This window comes from Ciconia boyciana, chromosome 1 (assembly GCF_034638445.1).
Source record: "Ciconia boyciana chromosome 1, ASM3463844v1, whole genome shotgun sequence".
Lineage (NCBI taxonomy): Eukaryota > Metazoa > Chordata > Aves > Ciconiiformes > Ciconiidae > Ciconia > Ciconia boyciana.
The window spans coordinates 2,551,647-2,569,326 of NC_132934.1; the positions used below are offsets into that span (position 1 = coordinate 2,551,647).

The following is a 17,680-nucleotide window of genomic DNA, read 5'->3' on the forward strand; positions in this document are numbered from 1 at the left end:
CGGCAGTCAGGTACCCACCTCGCTGAACTGCTTTGGCAAAAAACCCACTAAGGCTGAAGCTGCAGCTTTGGCTGCCTGAACTCCTTCTGAACCCAGGCCACGGAGCAGCCTTGCTTTTTGTTCTGCCAAAATCAATGATAAAAAATTGGTGCCTCAGAAGAGCTGTTGTTCTTCAGCTCGAGGATACAGCCAGCTGCTCTATGGAAAGGAAACTACTTAATAAAAAGCTGAGTTGTTTTATAGGCTTCACCGGAATTTAAGGTCAGGCTATCTGAATCTATCCATTACTTACCATGAGCTGTGTTGCTTCATTCAGTTCATCCTATTTAATCAACAAAAACCCTCGGCCACATCGTGAACATGCACGGTGAGGTAAACCAGAGCTCCTTCACGGACATGACCCCACACTGTGGCAACGAGTGATATCTTCTGTGCACGCAAAGACCTCCGAGGACCCACGCCGTAATGTGAATAGCAAACGCCCCTCCTCAGGGGAAGCTGCTGGGGCAAAGGGGCCCCGCTATCAGTTCTGCAAGTAGATGGTAATGAAAATTAATCAGGACAAACATTAACTCAAGAGTTTTATTTACTTGCCAGAGCTCTGCTTCACATGCAGAAGAAAAACAATTCCTCACATACTACTTACAGCTTCAGCTAGTTCTCAATAATTCTAATAATTTTTTCTGATGACGCCTTACTAGGTTGTTGAAATACACTCGCAAATCAAAGAATTATGTCTCATCCCTTCAAAAACCACCCCGTTTTATTAAAAAAAGACTTGGAACTAGTTTTGACTCCCAACTTAACTCTGAACATTTCACAAAATCCCTCTTCAAAATAATTCACTAGTACTACAATATAGACAATATTATCAGAGGCCCTGATGCTTCCACACCTCAATTAAGTCTATAATATAGGAGGGGGAGGAAAGACAGAAATAATGGAAGATATGGTCATGTGGCTGTTAGGAAAAAAAAACTACGCCATTTCCCAGCTGAGAGTGCCTGGGGAAATAATTTCTAGCTTTGGGAAACACAGAAATTACTTTTTAATAAAGTTATAAATGAATAAATTTTTTTGGGAGAGTTAATCAGAAATGGATTTAGAAATAATATTTGATAGACTTTGCTTTGTTGAAGAGAAATATATCAAAATCAGTGTTCCTGTTAGAAAGATTCGGTGTAGAATCAAGATTCAAGGCAAAGACTTGGCTAGTAGTGGCTATCAAGGGTTGGTCCTCTTCCGCCCAGACGGGATTGGAGGTAGGACAGGTTTGGAGTGGGAGCCTGGCCAGATGATGAGCTGAGGCACATGAGAAGAACCAGTCTTGGACTTGCTGTATTTTCTCTGAAGATTGTCACTAGGGAGTTCAGTCTCTGCAGAAATTATAAATAAGTAAAGAAGCACTAAGAGGGTATTTATTTCAATGAAAAGTCAAAATTTACCACAAAGCATACCTCCAGCTGAAACGCCAGTGTTTTGGGGGGTGGGGGAAGAGTAATATCTTCAGGTAGTCTAGTGACTGCTCTACCTCATACCTATGGGAGTAACTTTATGCATAAGCAGTCACTGTTTTTAATTTCTCCAACAGTTCATTGCACGAAAGCTGCCGTATTGAGTACGTTGCATTCACACCGTGACGATTCTGCCACGTCGTAACACTGCTGCTTATAAGAGTGTCATTACCGTGAAGAAGCTGCCTTGTCACCCAAATAAAGCTACTGTCATTATGGTAAGATACACAGCCTGACTAAAACTGTTACTTTGGAATACAGTTCAAACCTTTCAATCTGTCCACTCCATTTTTAGCTCCTCTTGGATCTTGATGCTCAGCTTTGGCTTCTTCGGTGAGACAAGCATGGGGAACAGGGGTTCGAACCGACAGACCTTCAGCAGCAGGTGCACCAGCTGAGATTAGAAATAGTTCACGAGCAGGACCAGATTCTCTGCAGCTGAGAGGGAGAAATGATTCATGCTTTAAAATAGCAGTAAAAAAAGCATATGCACCAGGTCTGACAGTATTACTGGTGTTGCAGTCACACAACTCAATCAAAAGTCAGAAGTAAATCCCAGTACTTATCAGTTACACAAAGCTTTTTCACACATTACAATGCTCCCAAAATTTCTATTGCTAGCAAACACAACTACTACCTCTCTCGATTTTCATTTATTGGTTTAATTCATTGCACAGACAGGTACAATAAAGAGGTTCATGCCACACAGTGAACCAGCTTGAGATCTGGGATCAGAACTCAGAGCTCCTTGTTTCCAAATCTGTGGTTCAGCACTGCAGATGACGCTCTCTCTTGGTGAGTAAAAGAAAATAGGAATTGCCTTGAAAAGAAGTGTTTCTGTAGCATCCCAGTGACGACACGGACCATGAGTAGCCATTTACCAGTGAGTAGTACCCAAGGCACCTCTGACCTCTTATGTCTCTTGCAGAAAAATCTAGTCAAAGCCAAAGCCTGGGTGGTCTGAGACCCTGACAATAACCACCATGTTGTAGGTTGTTCTGATAAAGGCTTTCCATTTCCATCTATATACTATCAATTTACTTCAAGAAAAGTACAGAAAAGACCTTGACTGATATGGAGAGATCAATAACTGCCTATTTAATGCAAAACTGTAATATATGTATCTGGAGCAATGCTTAAGACATTTCGGAAAAGGATTGTTCACCACATACAGAAAGGATTGTTCTGGTCTAGGTGAGAGAAATACATTCATAGATTTATGAATCTGGGAGGACAAAGATTATCCACCCTGACCTTATCCATGGTGCAGGCCAAAAGAATTTCATCCTGTAATTCTTGCAAGGAGCATTTTAGCTTGTGAGAATACTGTGATTACAGTGTTCTGGGGAATAGAAAGAAAGTATTTCAGTGGTATTTTAATAAATCCATACAATAAGAAGAAGGGATCATGAATAATGAGATAAAACAGTGTGGTACTCCCATAAGAAACAGGTAATTATCTTCTCACTAGATGTACTGTGGAAGTCTATGAGAATTTTGCCATTGCCTTCAAGGTAAAGGAATATTATATCCTGTAATGTACTGAGTGCTTGCGTCTTCCTCTGAGGTCCACTGCATCGAAGGATGCTCATCAAACACTGAATGCTCTAGCCAAGTGCTTAACCCTAGTTGTAATCTCATTTTAGCTGCCTGTAATACGCATCAGACATAACCGTGGTAGGGATAAGAAATTACTAGGAGTAGTAAATCCAGGCTCAGTATAAACAGCAGCTTGGACTCTTCAACAACATCTATTCCAATTTCTAAAAGGCTGACTACTTCTGCTTTTGCTTCAGAGAACATAGTCACACATTCGCCTACAAATAAAGGCTAAAAATAGATATCATATAGTTAGAATTAACCCCCTGTGGATCTCTAGCCGCAACTGCATGAATGCACTATGTTAAAATCCAGCATCCTAAGGTGTTCAACAAAAAAATCTTCATTGGCTTTCTCCCCAGCTGTCCCTTTCTTAAAGGGCAGAAGACAAGGTAAACTGTGGGAAACAATTTACCTACCGCTTGGCAGGGTGTAAAGGGAAGGCAGGTACCCAGGCTTTTCTAGTACAAGTGTCATAGGAAACATTTAATTTAATTAAGGTTTCTTGTAAAGCTACTCAGTGAGAATAACATCAAAAATAAGGGGGAAAACTAGAGCTTATAAGGTCTCTGCCATCGAGATGTCCAAAGTATTTGGGAGGGGTGGGGCAGAGAAGCTGAGAACCTACCTCTCCTTTGTGCTTTTGCCAGGTGACCTGTAAACGAGTTTGGATAACCTATCTTTAGTCCTTCCCTGACAGCCTCAGCACAGACGAGACAACTATTATAGGTGAAGCAGACATGTGTTCCCTCTAGTAAAATTTCCCAGTCAGCTAAATGGAAAAGAAATTTAAAATAGGAAGGTTAAAAAACCCCAGTATTACCCCATGGAGTAATGAGATAAATGGATTCTGTGTGCACTAAATACAAAATATGTTAGTAATGAGTTGAGGAGTAAAGCACTGGACTGCTAGAGATTCTATTTAGATTATGGTTGCACTGGACTGCCAAACCCTAACATGTATCATTGCACATGATGTCATAATATTTCAATTGATGGATATTTTTCATTTGATTGTGTTTGGCAGGAATGGGGACGTGCAATTAAATATTTGAGACAGTTCCTTGTTAAATGCACTGGTCGATGGTAGGTGAGGTTCTGACTCCACCCTCAATCTTGCAAATAACGAGGGTATGGTAACAGATAAAGAAATTAAATTTCTACTCTCCAACTCACTATATTTTGCCCCTCCTCTCTTCTCCTCTCCTTGTTACGCTGTAACCAGATCGTTTCAATATCCTTACAAACACCTCTACTGGTAAAAGCGAATAATGAAATACAGCAGACAGGGACCTAAAGAATTTATCATTGTCAGTGGTGAGTAGCAGTCCTTTAAAGTACAGTTGTAAGATATATTGCCCTGAAGGACTGCTACTCACCAAAGGCCATGATAAATTGTTTAAGCCCATGAGTGAGAACAAATGGAACCTCAGGCAAAAAAAAAAATCCACACTTTCATGTGTGGGAGAGTTCAGCCTCCAGCAGAGGACTTAAAAAAATCCCTGGAAACTGGCACGGTGTTTTCTTTTGTGAAATCAGGAAAGACTAGGTCATCATAGTTTACTTCCAAGGAGAAGACCATAGCTATGATCTTAGCAATGAAAAAAAACCATGGGTGTAATTAGAAACTGTCCTGCTGAAAACTGCAGGTCAGTGGGCAGATATCCAAACAAAACCTTTAATTTTCGCTCTTGAGTAAATGCCTTCAGGATCATCTATTTTACGTGTAGACACGAAGTAACAGAACAACTGCAGGACTTGAATCCAACAAGTGTTAGTGACCTGAAGAATAATGATGCTGTTTCCACCACAGCTCAAGCTTAAATAAAAACTGCCAGATTTGAGAAATAATGCAAAAAACCTGGGACCTGGGCACAGTGTTGCCCAGTGAGATACCAGACTAATCTGTAGTCCCTGATCTTGGAAAACAATATTTCCTTCATTGGCTGTGCCTGGAGGTCAACACATTGTGCTCTTACCCCTTGATGGCTTTTTTTAGTTTACTCTTTCTTCCATTCCAAACGTTGAAAGCATAAAATTGAAGAGAAAGAAGAAGAAAATATTAAACCACCTCAATATTCAAACAAAATCACTACAGGCTTTACTACAATACTTCAGAAATGTGGGATTTCTCTCACTAATATTTCAAATACATCTACAACAGCATTTCCATCAATCAGGCCAATAAGCAAATTTCTTCCAAACTTTCCATATTTTCCTTGCAAAAGGATTTGACAACATGACTCTATACAATTTTGCTGTAGGCCATGATGCATGCACAGAAAATGAATCAGATTAGCAGTTTGCTTTTTCTCTCCTCACAGTTGTTTTTCCACTGTGTTATTAACAGTGCTAAATGAAAACACTGCTAAAGTCAAAACACCAAAATGTGGTTCAGTGGAAAGACATATTTATTCCCATATGTGAAGGGTAAGACCTTTACAACTCATCATAGCTTCACACTCGTTTGAGTTATAGGTCTTGCCTCTTACTGGTAAGGACAGATGATGCATAATCCCTCTGCAACCTATTACGCACTCAGTTTCTCTCATATGCTCACTCTGTTCCCCTTCAGCACACTCCACTGTGGCACAAATACTCAGGACAAATGAATCTGCAGAGGCCTAGGGTTTCAACCTTTTTACAGCATGCTAATTAACTACTTGTAATTACAGTGGCAGGTAGTACATCACATAGAGGGAACTGGCAGTCTCTCTAGGATATAAAAGGAACACTGAGATTTTTTTCAACAGCAAGTTTAGCTAAGAATTCTGCTTAACAGATGAAGAATAAAGTGAACGGGTTGAAATCTTATAAAGATGCTCAGCATTTCTCATCGGTCTGACTTAATGTGAAAAGCTGCCTAATGTGTGTTTAGGAGGTTATTTAACAGGGATTTTTAAAAGATGTGAAAACAGGTGAAAAATACATAGTATGGTATGTTTAAATATAGCAGGAAAGGTACCTTGGTTTGTACGGAATGAGAACAAGATATCAGACATGGGATCGAACCCACGATTAAATTCAAGTTTACCAACAGCCATATGGCATAGACATCAGCTCACTCTAAGTTGCAGCTTTCAGATGAGCTTTGGGGTAGGTTCCGAAGAGTGAGCAGAGCATGGCTACAAGCACACACCTATTTCCTAGTGTGGATGGGGGATCTGGCACGTTATGCTTCACTAGGTCATGCTGTGTGGCATCCGGCTGCTTCTGTGTATCCCATCTGGGCATGAGATTACAACAGATGGCCAGAAGAGGGGAAAAAAAAAAAGCTTATCCAGGATGCTGCATAGAAAGGCCGCAGTGTCACTTGCCACAACAGCTTGTTGGCAGCCAGAGCTCAGATGTACTTATGAAACAGGATCATTAGAGTAAGTCACAGCCATCTTGTAAGAGGCAACGTGGACCCGCAAGAGTAAGTCAGGAAAATATAGCCTGCTTCGTAGCTGAAGGCCTAAAAGACACTGAAGATGTAGCCTCTTCAAATCTTCTTCTATCCTCACCTGTCTACAAGCTTTAAATGAGATAGAAGTTGTCTCCCTCCCACACCTCAGAGCCTGTTCAGCTGTGGTACAAATAAATTAGGATGTTCATCACTCATGAGCAGAGATGCTGGACAAGATATGAAGCATAGAAGCAATGGCTGAGATAGTGAGAGAAGGTAAAGGTACTACAGAGCTCAGTATCCTGATGGGGTGTGCTGTTATCAGGGATGAGATCTGAATTTGAAGATCACGGTATCACCCAGAGCCTCCCAAATGGTATTCAACAGTAACTATGGAATCCTCTAAAGAGAGAATGAGTAATAATCCTGATAGCAATATCTGGTAAATTTGTTTAAAAATCATATTTATCACTCAAGTTCTGTTTTTCTATACCTGGACCAAGTTTCTTTCAGCATCTTTTTCCCTTCAAACATCCTCTTGATAGAAAGCTCTTTAAATTCCCTTTCTGCGTATGTGAATTATGGTGTCTAAATGAAACCATTCCCATGAATGACAAGACTTTGTTTTATGCTGCAGCGACACATGTTTAATAAGGCTGTTGATGTAACAGATGAGACAACTGCATTAGCTTGGGAAATGGTTTTAGATCTTGCACATTGCAGCATTAACCTTCATTCCACCCAGCGATGATCTGCTGTCTCAGAAACTGAACTCACCGGCTCTCTGGGTTAGTCAGGGGGAAGCTCTGGTCTTGGGTGACATTCCTTCCATCTGAGAGCTGAGAAGCATGTATTGTTGGTTCCAGCAACTGTTGACGAGAGCTACTCAGTGCAGGAGTGACTGCCGTGTCCCTAAAATGAAACAAAAAGAAAATAAAGTGCTTGTTACATGCATTTATATACTGTGATAGCATAATTAGTGCTCCGTGAGTTCACAAGACCTGTTCAGAAGGAGAGGAGCGCTATCTCCAGTGAGAGAGAAGCAGCAATAAGCAGTTGGGGGTAGTAATCCAGGCTCAGTTTATAGCCAATAGAGAGGAACAGTCACAGCTACAGTATGAATAAACTCAAGCTTAAGTAGATAGCTAGAGCAGGTTGGATGAATCACTCTCCACTGAGACAGAGCAATGTAGAGCAACTTGTTCAGACAGAGACATTTTTATAAAAGACACCCAAAATGGGGTGAAATTAATCCCACCCCTTGTGACTAACCCACAAGGTCAGAAGTTTCATCTTCACTGCCATGCATAACACCTAAAAAAAAGCATTCCTGGTAATTGCAGACTCGAACCACAGAGCTAACATCAAAGAGATGCAGCACTGAAGACTGCCAAAGAGGAGAGGTCCTTAATGAAATGCTGAACTTAAAATTATAACACTTGGAAGATTCCATACATCTACCCCCTGTACCAGAGCCATCCCACCAACACACCTCAACTGAACTCTGAAGGAATATTTTTATTTTTAAGGGCAATGAGCCTATGTAACTTTTGCGTGCACCATTTTCTAGTTTCCCTGGGAAGCTTGTCAAGGACATTTTCAACTGCAGTAGCGGCTTCTGAATGCTTGCTCCATGGGAGAAGCTAGGTTTTTAAGGAGGGTTAATATCTTTTCTGAAGATTCATTGCTACAGTTTGGGAAAAAAACCCAAACTATTAAGTTCTTCATCAAGCCCTCAATCACGTCCAGAAGCCATTAAGGCAACAAGTATACTACTGCCACTTTCCCACAGGAAACAGAGGCTGGAATCTCAAACTGTCTTTTCATGCCTCCTCATCTTGCCAAAGCAGGACTGTTCCCCGCTGTGGGTCTTCTGGTGCTTCAGTGATGAGGCTTTCCCCACTCCTCCTCAGAAATCAGTCCCTAGCCCAATACACTCTGCATTGCAAGCAGGGTTTTTCTACTCTTCATCTTTAAATTTCCCTTTCATTAGTTTCTTCTTATTATTAATACCTATAAGTAAAGCTTCCCTAGTGTAAGGCCTCAAGCTGTTATTGTTTCACTGCCAAGCAACTGCCGGCTGGTAATGGTGTTTATTTGTTATCGGCTCAGATCAAAACCTGAACCAATTACATAGGAGAAAGGGCCTGATTCCATTAATGGCCCCCAGAGCTGAGTGCTCTCAGAAATAATTTCTTGTAAATCCATATCATGGAAAGGAAAAAAAAAAAAAGAAGAAAAGAAAATCTCGCAGCAAAGAACTCTGTTCAATATATAGCACAGAAATACACAGCCTGACAATGGAGGTTATAAGAGTCAAAGCAGAAATCAGAAGACAGGATTGAAGGCCACCCCTCTATGGACTGGGTCACAACAGGAAAATGAACTCTACTTCCTGGAGCAAAGATTTGGATTCAGAGCTCGTGACACACTCTCAGAAGCTACATCTCAGTTGATAAATAAACTTAAAACAACACGCCCGAGAGCTAAGAAAAATATGCATATTTAAAGGTGTTATAGGGATGTTTTTCACCTTCTGTCTCTGCATTAAATGTCTTCTTTACATTGCCTCTCAAGTTTTGTAATGTCATTATAGGTGTTTAGGCTCAGAGTGTAATTCAAATTGCACCAGTATGCCTCATCTGGAAAAAAAAAAAAAAACAAACCACCACCACAAACAGGCTGGAGAAGTTAAATAGCACCCTGTGAAAAGGCATATCCATGTAGTTCAGAACAATGTCCTAGTTTTGTCATTAAGAGGGGCATAGAAATAAAACTGAAAAGCAAAATTACATTGAAGTCAGAGGTTGACTAGACAAGAGGGTCTGCAAGAAATGTGTGCAACCACATGCATGCAAATCTTATGTTCACAGCAAGAAAATCCAACCTGAAGAGAGTATCTCAACCACAGGTAGACCACGGACCTTCTCTCTTCCCAGTTCTGGCAAGGAGCTCCAGTGAAACTGTAAAGTGTACGAATTTCTTCCAATTCAGAAGAGCAAGATTGCATGTTATAAATTCTCTTGGTGATGCCTGCTCTTGCTTATTCCAGTTCTTTCAGCAACATTTAGATGAAATCAAGAAGTTAATCATTAGCTAAAGGCCTGATCTGAATGAGACTTCAACCCAACCCCTTATTTATTACCCTCAAACACACAGAGAACTAGTGAAATTATTCAGAGCAAAGCACTGAACGTTGCCCGTACATTATATTAGGCAATGAGACATCAAAATGACTTTAATTACACCTGCACATAGCCACAGGCAAAAAATAAAGAGGCCAGGTTTTCAGTAATTTGGATTTAAGAATCTAAATTTATGTAGATAACCCTGCGGTGTTGCAATAAATAAAATAGGTTAGATTCTTGTGTGACACCACTTTTAAAATTTTCTAACACCTACTCAGGAAAATTGAGCAATATATTTCAGTTTGGATTAAAATGTGTAACGATGAGATTAAGCATTAAAGAATCTTTTAATAGTTACAGATACACAAGAAATGCAAAACATCTAGTACCTTAGGAACTTTTTTTGCATATATCATTTTTGGCATCAGTTTCATATATTTCATAGAATTTAGATTCACTCCTAACTGAAGTAGGGTTCTCATTCTCTGCAGCAGCGCTGCTCAAAAGCAACCTGAGCTGCCTCTGCCCTCTACCATTTCTGGTCCACAGCCACCTATTTACACTCCCAGTCCTTTCTCAGCACGATGCCAGCACAAGTGGTTCTTCAGAGAGTGAGGGAAATTGATCTGGATGAAAAAAACAACCTTTTTGTTTGGCAAAACCTGATCTTTACTTTTATCCAATTCATCACTAAGCTGTATGGGAGCCAGTGGCAGCACAGAGTGGGCAGTGGAAGAAAAGGAAGGGGCAGGTGTGTATGAGCCAGCACTGCCGCTGAAGAAATACTAAAGTTACTGAATTCTTCCTCATTGTGTGACAAAAAATGTGCGGACACAAAAAAGTCTACTTTGTACCGATAGCCCTTTTCAACCACAGAAATCAGGATACAAATCCTGAAATAAAACACTGCTTTAATGGAGCTACTCATATAGTTTATACACTTAAAATCTAGTCCAACAGCTAAAAAAAAAATCTTCAGTTCAAGCAAGACATTGTAGAAACTTCTATCTAATCATATTGGTATTTCTGTGTTCTAAAAATATACATAATCAATTACCTGCATATTTTACAAATTTGTTCTTTTTAAATTTTAATCACCTTCTTTTTAAAGTACTTGTCTTATTTTGCTTCAGGTTACCTGCAATGCCCTCAGAACGAAGTTTCATTCTATACCAACTCCATCCAGCATGGCAAGCATGGACCTTCCTCTTGTATTTCCCAATACAATTTGGAATTAATCCGCTTCAATGAACTTCCTTCTCTCCATCTGCCCCACTTTGCTCCAAGATGTCATGTCCCCAGGGGTAGAACAGACAGAACAAAATACATGCTTGCTTCTCCCAGTCACAAGCCCATACCTTCAGTCAATTCAAACTCCACTGGAAGGTCAGGGTAAAAATGAAGCTTTACATTGGAGTAACTGAAGCAGGGGTGCATATTCTTTTCTCTTTGCTCCTCTAGAGAAGCAGTATTCACCAGCGAGGAGTGCTATGGCAGCAAGCTTACTACATCAAGATTCATCAGCTGAAACCCTCTATAAGGCCGGATGCATTACCAGTGAAAGAAATCTTATTTTTACATAAACAGCAGACTGATTAAGTGGACAAAGTACATTTATGCACTGCTGCTGACAACGAAAATAAAGAAAAGGTGTATCATGTTCTAAATAAAAATTCATCAGGACAAAGCTGATAAGATTAAAGCAAGAACAGACAGCAAGAGTTTTTTAAAACTGGATTTTAAACAGGCGTGACCTATCCTATTTATGTAGCCAAGTAAAGAGAGAAATAAAAACCTCCAAATAAAATACAGCTTGAAAGGAAATCACTTAGAACATGGATATTCCATAGGAAAGAGAACTCTGGGAAGCACTAAAGCCAAGACGGATCTAGACATAACAATGAGATGAGATGTCGAACCTGGGTATCTAATGCAATAATGGCTGCACAAAAAGATCAGTGTAATTTTTGAGCAACATATGCAGAGACGATGAAGTATGGTGCCTCAGATGCAGGCTATAGTGTCTCCTTTGCCAGCACTTGTTGTAAGGACACTTGAAATACTCTGGACTGATCAATTTTGAGAGTTAAGGAACAAATTAGAGAGGCTTTATAGTAACCCTACTGAATTTACTAAGCATAGACTTACAGAGAAAGATGAAAAGACATTACAATATATATAGTTTAAGTAAGAACCATGGAGAGGTATAAAAGAAGATAACAGTCTAACTACGCCAAAATTATTTGGCTGCTGCTGCTAATATTACTACGAATAATGACATAGTGAATTACCTTGCGTCATCTCAGTCGCACAATCTACGTATAAATTCCTTACTTAGCCCTTGATAAAAGCTAAAGAAAGCCACATCACCTCACATTTCTTATAGGCTAAGAGTGTGCACAAAGACGGTTACCGCAGCTAAGATGACATGCAATAACCTTTTAAGCTACTCATGACCCAGGTCCGTAGTTATATATTGAAAGAAAGATCCATCAAACCCTAGGTGAGCTCTTCCAAGGTGAAAGCCCCTCTCTTATGCGTATTTAAAACTTGATTCAATTCTGTATAGACAACCCTGCTCCATAGAACAACCATACACTTGCTGCTGGACTGGACTGCATGACCTACCGGGTTCTCTGCTATCTAATTGCTACATTCCAGGATTCAGATTCTCTCTCAGAATTTCAACCATTTTATAGCATTCATATTTATGGCACCTCTTGACTTAACCTCTTCCATGGAATGGGGTGTTTTCTACTCTTGCCTCCAATTCTGCTGAGCGCATCTATCCCTTGAGGCCTGGTAATTGCAAATGCTGATTGGGGGTGACAGGATTTTCTCTCACCTGCCTGACAGCTCTGCCAAAGCAGTCTGATACTTAACTCCAAAATCAGCTTCCAGCAAATGAGTATTGTGGAATAAAGGGAGCAAAGCGCAACAAACTAAGGTGGATGAACAGTTCACACCGCAACACTAAATCAAACCCAAAACATCTAGCAAAAGAAAACACTGATTTCCATTTTTCTTCTCATTTCAACATAATTTAAAATGAATGAATCAGCTACTTAAAAAAACCTTTTCTCTAAGTAAAGATTTGGAAAATGCATCATAATGATGCATCTCTGCCTGTAAGCTTCTGCCATTGGTTTTCTAGAGACAGTTTAATTCAGTAGGGTTTTTTTTTCCTTCTTTCTTTTTTTTTTTTTAAAAACAGTCAATCTCCAGACTTAGTCATTGGAATGATTTTCATCAACACATTTGGTATGTACAATTGGTGACTGCATTTGTACAGGCCCGAAATGAGCTGAAAGGTGTGAACTTTTCTATTCGTTCTGATGATTGCTGATTTAGAGGCCTATGTGATACTTTAAATGTCAACACTGTGAGCTTTTTCATGGCAGGTAGGAAAAGCAAGCAAAGAAGGATTCAGATTAGGAAGATTTACACCAGGGGAAGGCAGGAGTGCCACAAAAGATCAATCAAAGAAGGTACATTGAGATTTATAGACTTCTAATACCATTTTTGCAGGGCTGTGACTCTGAGGAAAAAGGAGGAGAGACAGTCAAGACAGAATCCATTTTCTAAAAAAAAAAAAAATAAAATAAAATAAAAAATAAAATTAGGAAGCGGAGTCAGCTTTCAGAAATTCTGCTTTAAACAGTAAGACCCACAGAAGATGTACTGCAGCAAACAACCTCACGCTGAGCACGGCTGTGACTTTCCAACACTAATTACTAGTAGTGCTAAAAAACATGCCGGACACTGTGAGCTGACAGAAAAATAATCCTTTTCTGCTCTCTCAGAGAAGAAGTATATAATAATTTCATAGTTTTAGACAAGTTACTTGTGGATGGTTCTGCCTCATACATTTTCAGTATACATTTTGGGACTGCTGCACTCCCAAGTCAAAAGGCAGGCGGTATGTGATATATTTGTAGGCCTAGATTTAAAAAGTGATAGAAAGGAGAGTTGTTTGTGAGATTTGCAATCCCTGACAGCTTCTAATCATTCATCCTTAAAAGCAGTGGAGAAGAAATCTTAAACAGGCATTTTTCACTTTATTGCAAAGGACTTGGCTGAAACCACTCTATGTTACCTTTGAAACAGCTGGACATACGCACTAGGTGCCTTCCCTGACAGAGCCTGACGTGCTGCAGAACGCCGCCTTTGGAGAGAAGCTTCTTCCTGATAAAGAAATAGGACCAACTTTATACAGCAACTTAAAAGTATATATGATAACTTAACTGGCTGTGATATTCCTCTCTTTTGCTAAGACTCTAGAGTGTATGTGTTTATATATTCTGGGAAAATAGCAGAGCTATATTCTAACTAACAAGGCGCTAAATATGATTCACCAGTCTACACAAACCAAATTTTGGTCTGAAATCTTGCTGGCTTTGAAAAATGAAGATCTTCATCTCCAGCGAAGCTCCGTTTCTTCACAGTAGCCAAAACGTGCCAGGATGTAGCAGGAAGGACTATCTGCAGAACCGCTTTTGATGCATCCCAACCTCCCAATATGTTAGAGCAGGGATAATTCTAGCTATGCTGTTGTCTTAAGTTTCTTTTCACCAGCAAGGGGCTGAATACAGAAGAATTTGCCTCTGCTACATCTTAAATACACTGTCTCCTTGCTCCAGCAATGCAGAAAACCGGCCTTACTAACTCTGTATCAACCAATATTCCCCCCTCAGGGTAGGAATTACCTTTTGCAAATTTCAGTTAGTTAAAATGACTTTGTACAATGAACACATTATGATCTCAGCAGACTGGAAAATGTGGTCCAGAGTTTTAAGGGCATGTTAATTAACATGTGCTGTAGGACAATGTAATTTCTCAGGTCAGACAAATGCAGCACGACAGTGTGCTTAAAAAAATAAAATGTAAATCACAGAGCAAAGTTATTAAATCCTGCTTTGTTATCAACTGATAGCCATTGATAATTATCAATTTAATAGCTAAATCACATGTCTGTAATGGAGGTGTTTTGTCATGGTATGAGCAATGAAAGAGAATACAGTTTATCTGCTGAATGCTCACATTATGACTATTGTGAATTCCTTCACTTTCCTTCACTATTTATGCTAAGTAAAGCTCTGCTTAGATGCTCACTGAGCCTGCGTTTTATTTTGCTTTCTTTTGGTAAAGATATAATTCTGACCCTTTTTTCTGTGTGGATTACAGGTATAGATACCTTTCTGTTATACCTTGTGTAGTTAATTACAGCCATACAAAATTAGTGCAGGGTTGGCACGCTCACAAGGGATAAGGCTGCAAGGAATCAGATCTACTGTCTTTCCCTGAGTAGCAGATCCTGCTTCTTATTTTGCTTGTGGATAATTCACATTAATTTCTTCATCTTTTTTATTTTCCAGTTCTACATGAATGTGGTTACTGCAGTGACAGCACATTATTTGGGTGCCAAAAGCATAAAAAACATTTGCAGTCCCAAATGTAACAGTTTAGACAAAATTTTACTTTAAGGCCACAGACATATTTATATTCTTCTCATTAAATATGGTCTAAGAGACACCTGTGTTTCACCTTGAACGTTTTACTATGTTGACACTTCAGCTGATGCTGTAAAGCTTCCTCTGCATGCAAAAATATATTGGAAACTTAGTGTAGTAAATAAAGAAAAGGTGTTACCAGCACTGAACAAGGAGACTAATAAGAAAAAGAGCCTTGCAGCCACTAAGTTAAACCCAAGGTAAATGACAACCTCCTTCATCATAAACCACTTCTCCCTGACTTGACAAAATGTAAACTTTCAAAATAAAAATAAAAAAGATGAAATAAAAAGTGAGAAAAATAAGTTGCTGGGGTAGGAGTGATGGCAGAGTGCCACCAAGGTAAGAAATATTCTGGCTTTTTTCTCCCATTAAACTAACAAACCTTTGGATGAAAGCAACATGAAAATAAACAAGACTTGTGACATTTTTTTTAATTCTGCAGGGCTTGAAAAGAGGTATTTAATGTCAGAAGACTGAAAGATGGGAGGTTCCCTATTTATGTCAGCCATTTGACAGTCGTACCTTTCTCCACACCTAAGAGAGCCTTTTTCAAAGCCTGGGAAACGGGGGCAGGGGGATCTGTTACTTTGTTCCATCTACAGCACTAATTCTAAACATCAGAGGTAGTTATAAATACAGAGACAGTGGCAAAATTGTACAGCAAGTCATGCCTGCCAAGCCATCATTCATCATAATGACATCATCACCCTGGAATGGAACAAAGTTTAAAGCTTTCATTTTTCTTTTTCTCTTTCTCCTGTCATTGTTGTATAAAAAGAGCATTAGACACATCTGCTTCATAGCCCCAGTTCCTCCACTGCCTGCAAGGAGAATGAATGCCTTTAGGGAAAGCACTATTAAGGAGAAGTAAAAAAAGAAAGAGAGATGAAGCTGAAGTTGCAAAAGGTTATTTGAAATCCAAGCACATTGTTGCATCTGTTGATTGAAAAAGTAAAAGCAGGTGAAAAATGTGCTTAAATTTGATCTCTGGCAGTTATCCCTAGCATACACTCTGAAAGGCTCGGCTGAAAGAGTTTTTCCACTGCCACAGGATGGCGTTCATAAGTAACCTTCATTGTTCTATTAACTGCATCTAACTATTTCCTCTGAATAGGACAGTTTCATATCTTGTTGTAGAACTGAGAGATGTTATTCAGCTCCCTTACACCAGTACACAATTGGATGAAATCAGTTATGATCAACAGATTTATTCTGGTGTAAAATTGAGGAGGAACAACAGCTTGTCCTCTCATCTGAGTTTATCTGCCTCATTCTCATCAATCTGCCTTTAACTCTGGGGAACAGGTTAAATATTGTTGAAATGAAAGATGGCCAGAGAGCAGGTGTCAATTTTCTCTGGAGAAAGAAAGGCCTGACTAACATGTGTTTTTTGCATACAACTTATCATTTCTGTCTAAGGTTAGAGTAGATGCTGCTTACCACAAAGCCCAGTTGTGCAGCAAGTTTGTCCGAGATGCCTCCTGGATAGTTTTTGGCAGAAGAGTCCAAGAACTCATTGACAGATGAAGACCGAGTAGTTCCAGTAATTACTCCACCAGGTGACAATCTTTGCTCTTGTAAGAGCCGTATTCTTGAACCTAGTATGGAAAAGAGACTTCTCAACAAAAATATTCTGAACACCACTTTGCTTACAGCAAGCAGAAAGAAACTAGTAATTTGCAACTATCATCAGCCGGCTTTTGGCACAATTCTGGATTCGCGAAAGATAACTGTGAAAGTTATACAGGATATAAACTACGCAGCTCCCAAAAAGCTTTTAAACCTTCCAAGTACTTCACAGATATTTATCCCCCCTGAATAGTTAGGCAAATGAAAGTTATGAAAAATCTAAAAAAACCCACCCCTACCTCAATGGACTAGGAAGACCTGCTTAGCCGTGTGTAAATGAGCTCATTTTGTTATGGATGCTCTGATATGCACCCCTGTTACGACCTCTAAGCTAATTACAGTCTACCTACTGAGACGTTTTAACCTTCTCAGAGCTCTGAGAATGTGATGGGGAGTTGGAGCAGGGCACCTTTTCTTCTGTTATTTATCTGAATTTCTGTGAACAGAAATCCAAAGACTTGCACCACTGCTGTACTGCAAGGAATCAAACATGACTGTAAGCCAGACAGCTGAAGACACAACTAACTTGCTTTTTCCAAAAACATTGTTTTCAGATTTGAAAAATCTGTAAACTGGGATTTATCCTGTCTATAAAATGGTATATAAATATGAAATTGAGTCACAGAAAAATTCTTATAAATATTGGTACATGGCAGTCTTTGCAGAAATCCAATCGTAAGAAAAGTTTAATTGTGTTGTGTGTCATATCAAAGCACAAGAGCTCACGACCTAAGAAGTCACATACAAAGGAGGTGGATGAAAGGCAAAGCGACATCCCATCCATATGCATGTTCATACATGCATACTAAATATGGTTAGTTTTCTTAGTATATTCCTTTATAAAAAAGTTTCAACAGTCATCAGATGACTCTCAGCGTAGCCATTATATACTGCTGGTTTGTAGCTGCC

General features: G+C 39.5%; 1 protein-coding gene across 6 annotated transcripts in view; it reads right to left on the reverse strand.

Annotated features, from left to right (window-relative positions):
• LRGUK (leucine rich repeats and guanylate kinase domain containing) overlaps positions 1-17,680 on the reverse strand; it is a 59,534-nt gene that overhangs the window by 6,074 nt on the left and 35,780 nt on the right. For 2 of the 6 annotated variants that reach the window (XR_012043010.1, XR_012042982.1), the window contains 6 exons: positions 16,583-16,740; positions 13,726-13,814; positions 7,279-7,413; positions 1,783-1,952; positions 1,125-1,376; positions 420-529 (listed from right to left, as the gene is read on the reverse strand). Coding sequence is in view for 3 of the 6 variants with exons in the window: in XM_072864427.1 (XP_072720528.1) it covers positions 1,225-1,376; positions 1,783-1,952; positions 7,279-7,413; positions 13,726-13,814; positions 16,583-16,740 (704 nt within the window). In the remaining 3 variants the exon portion in view is untranslated. Of the gene's footprint in view, positions 1-256; positions 530-581; positions 1,377-1,782; positions 1,953-7,278; positions 7,414-9,112; positions 9,144-13,725; positions 13,815-16,582; positions 16,741-17,680 lie in introns of those variants that run through there. The other 4 variants (XR_012042999.1, XM_072864554.1, XM_072864427.1 and 1 more) reach the window with 4 other exon arrangements.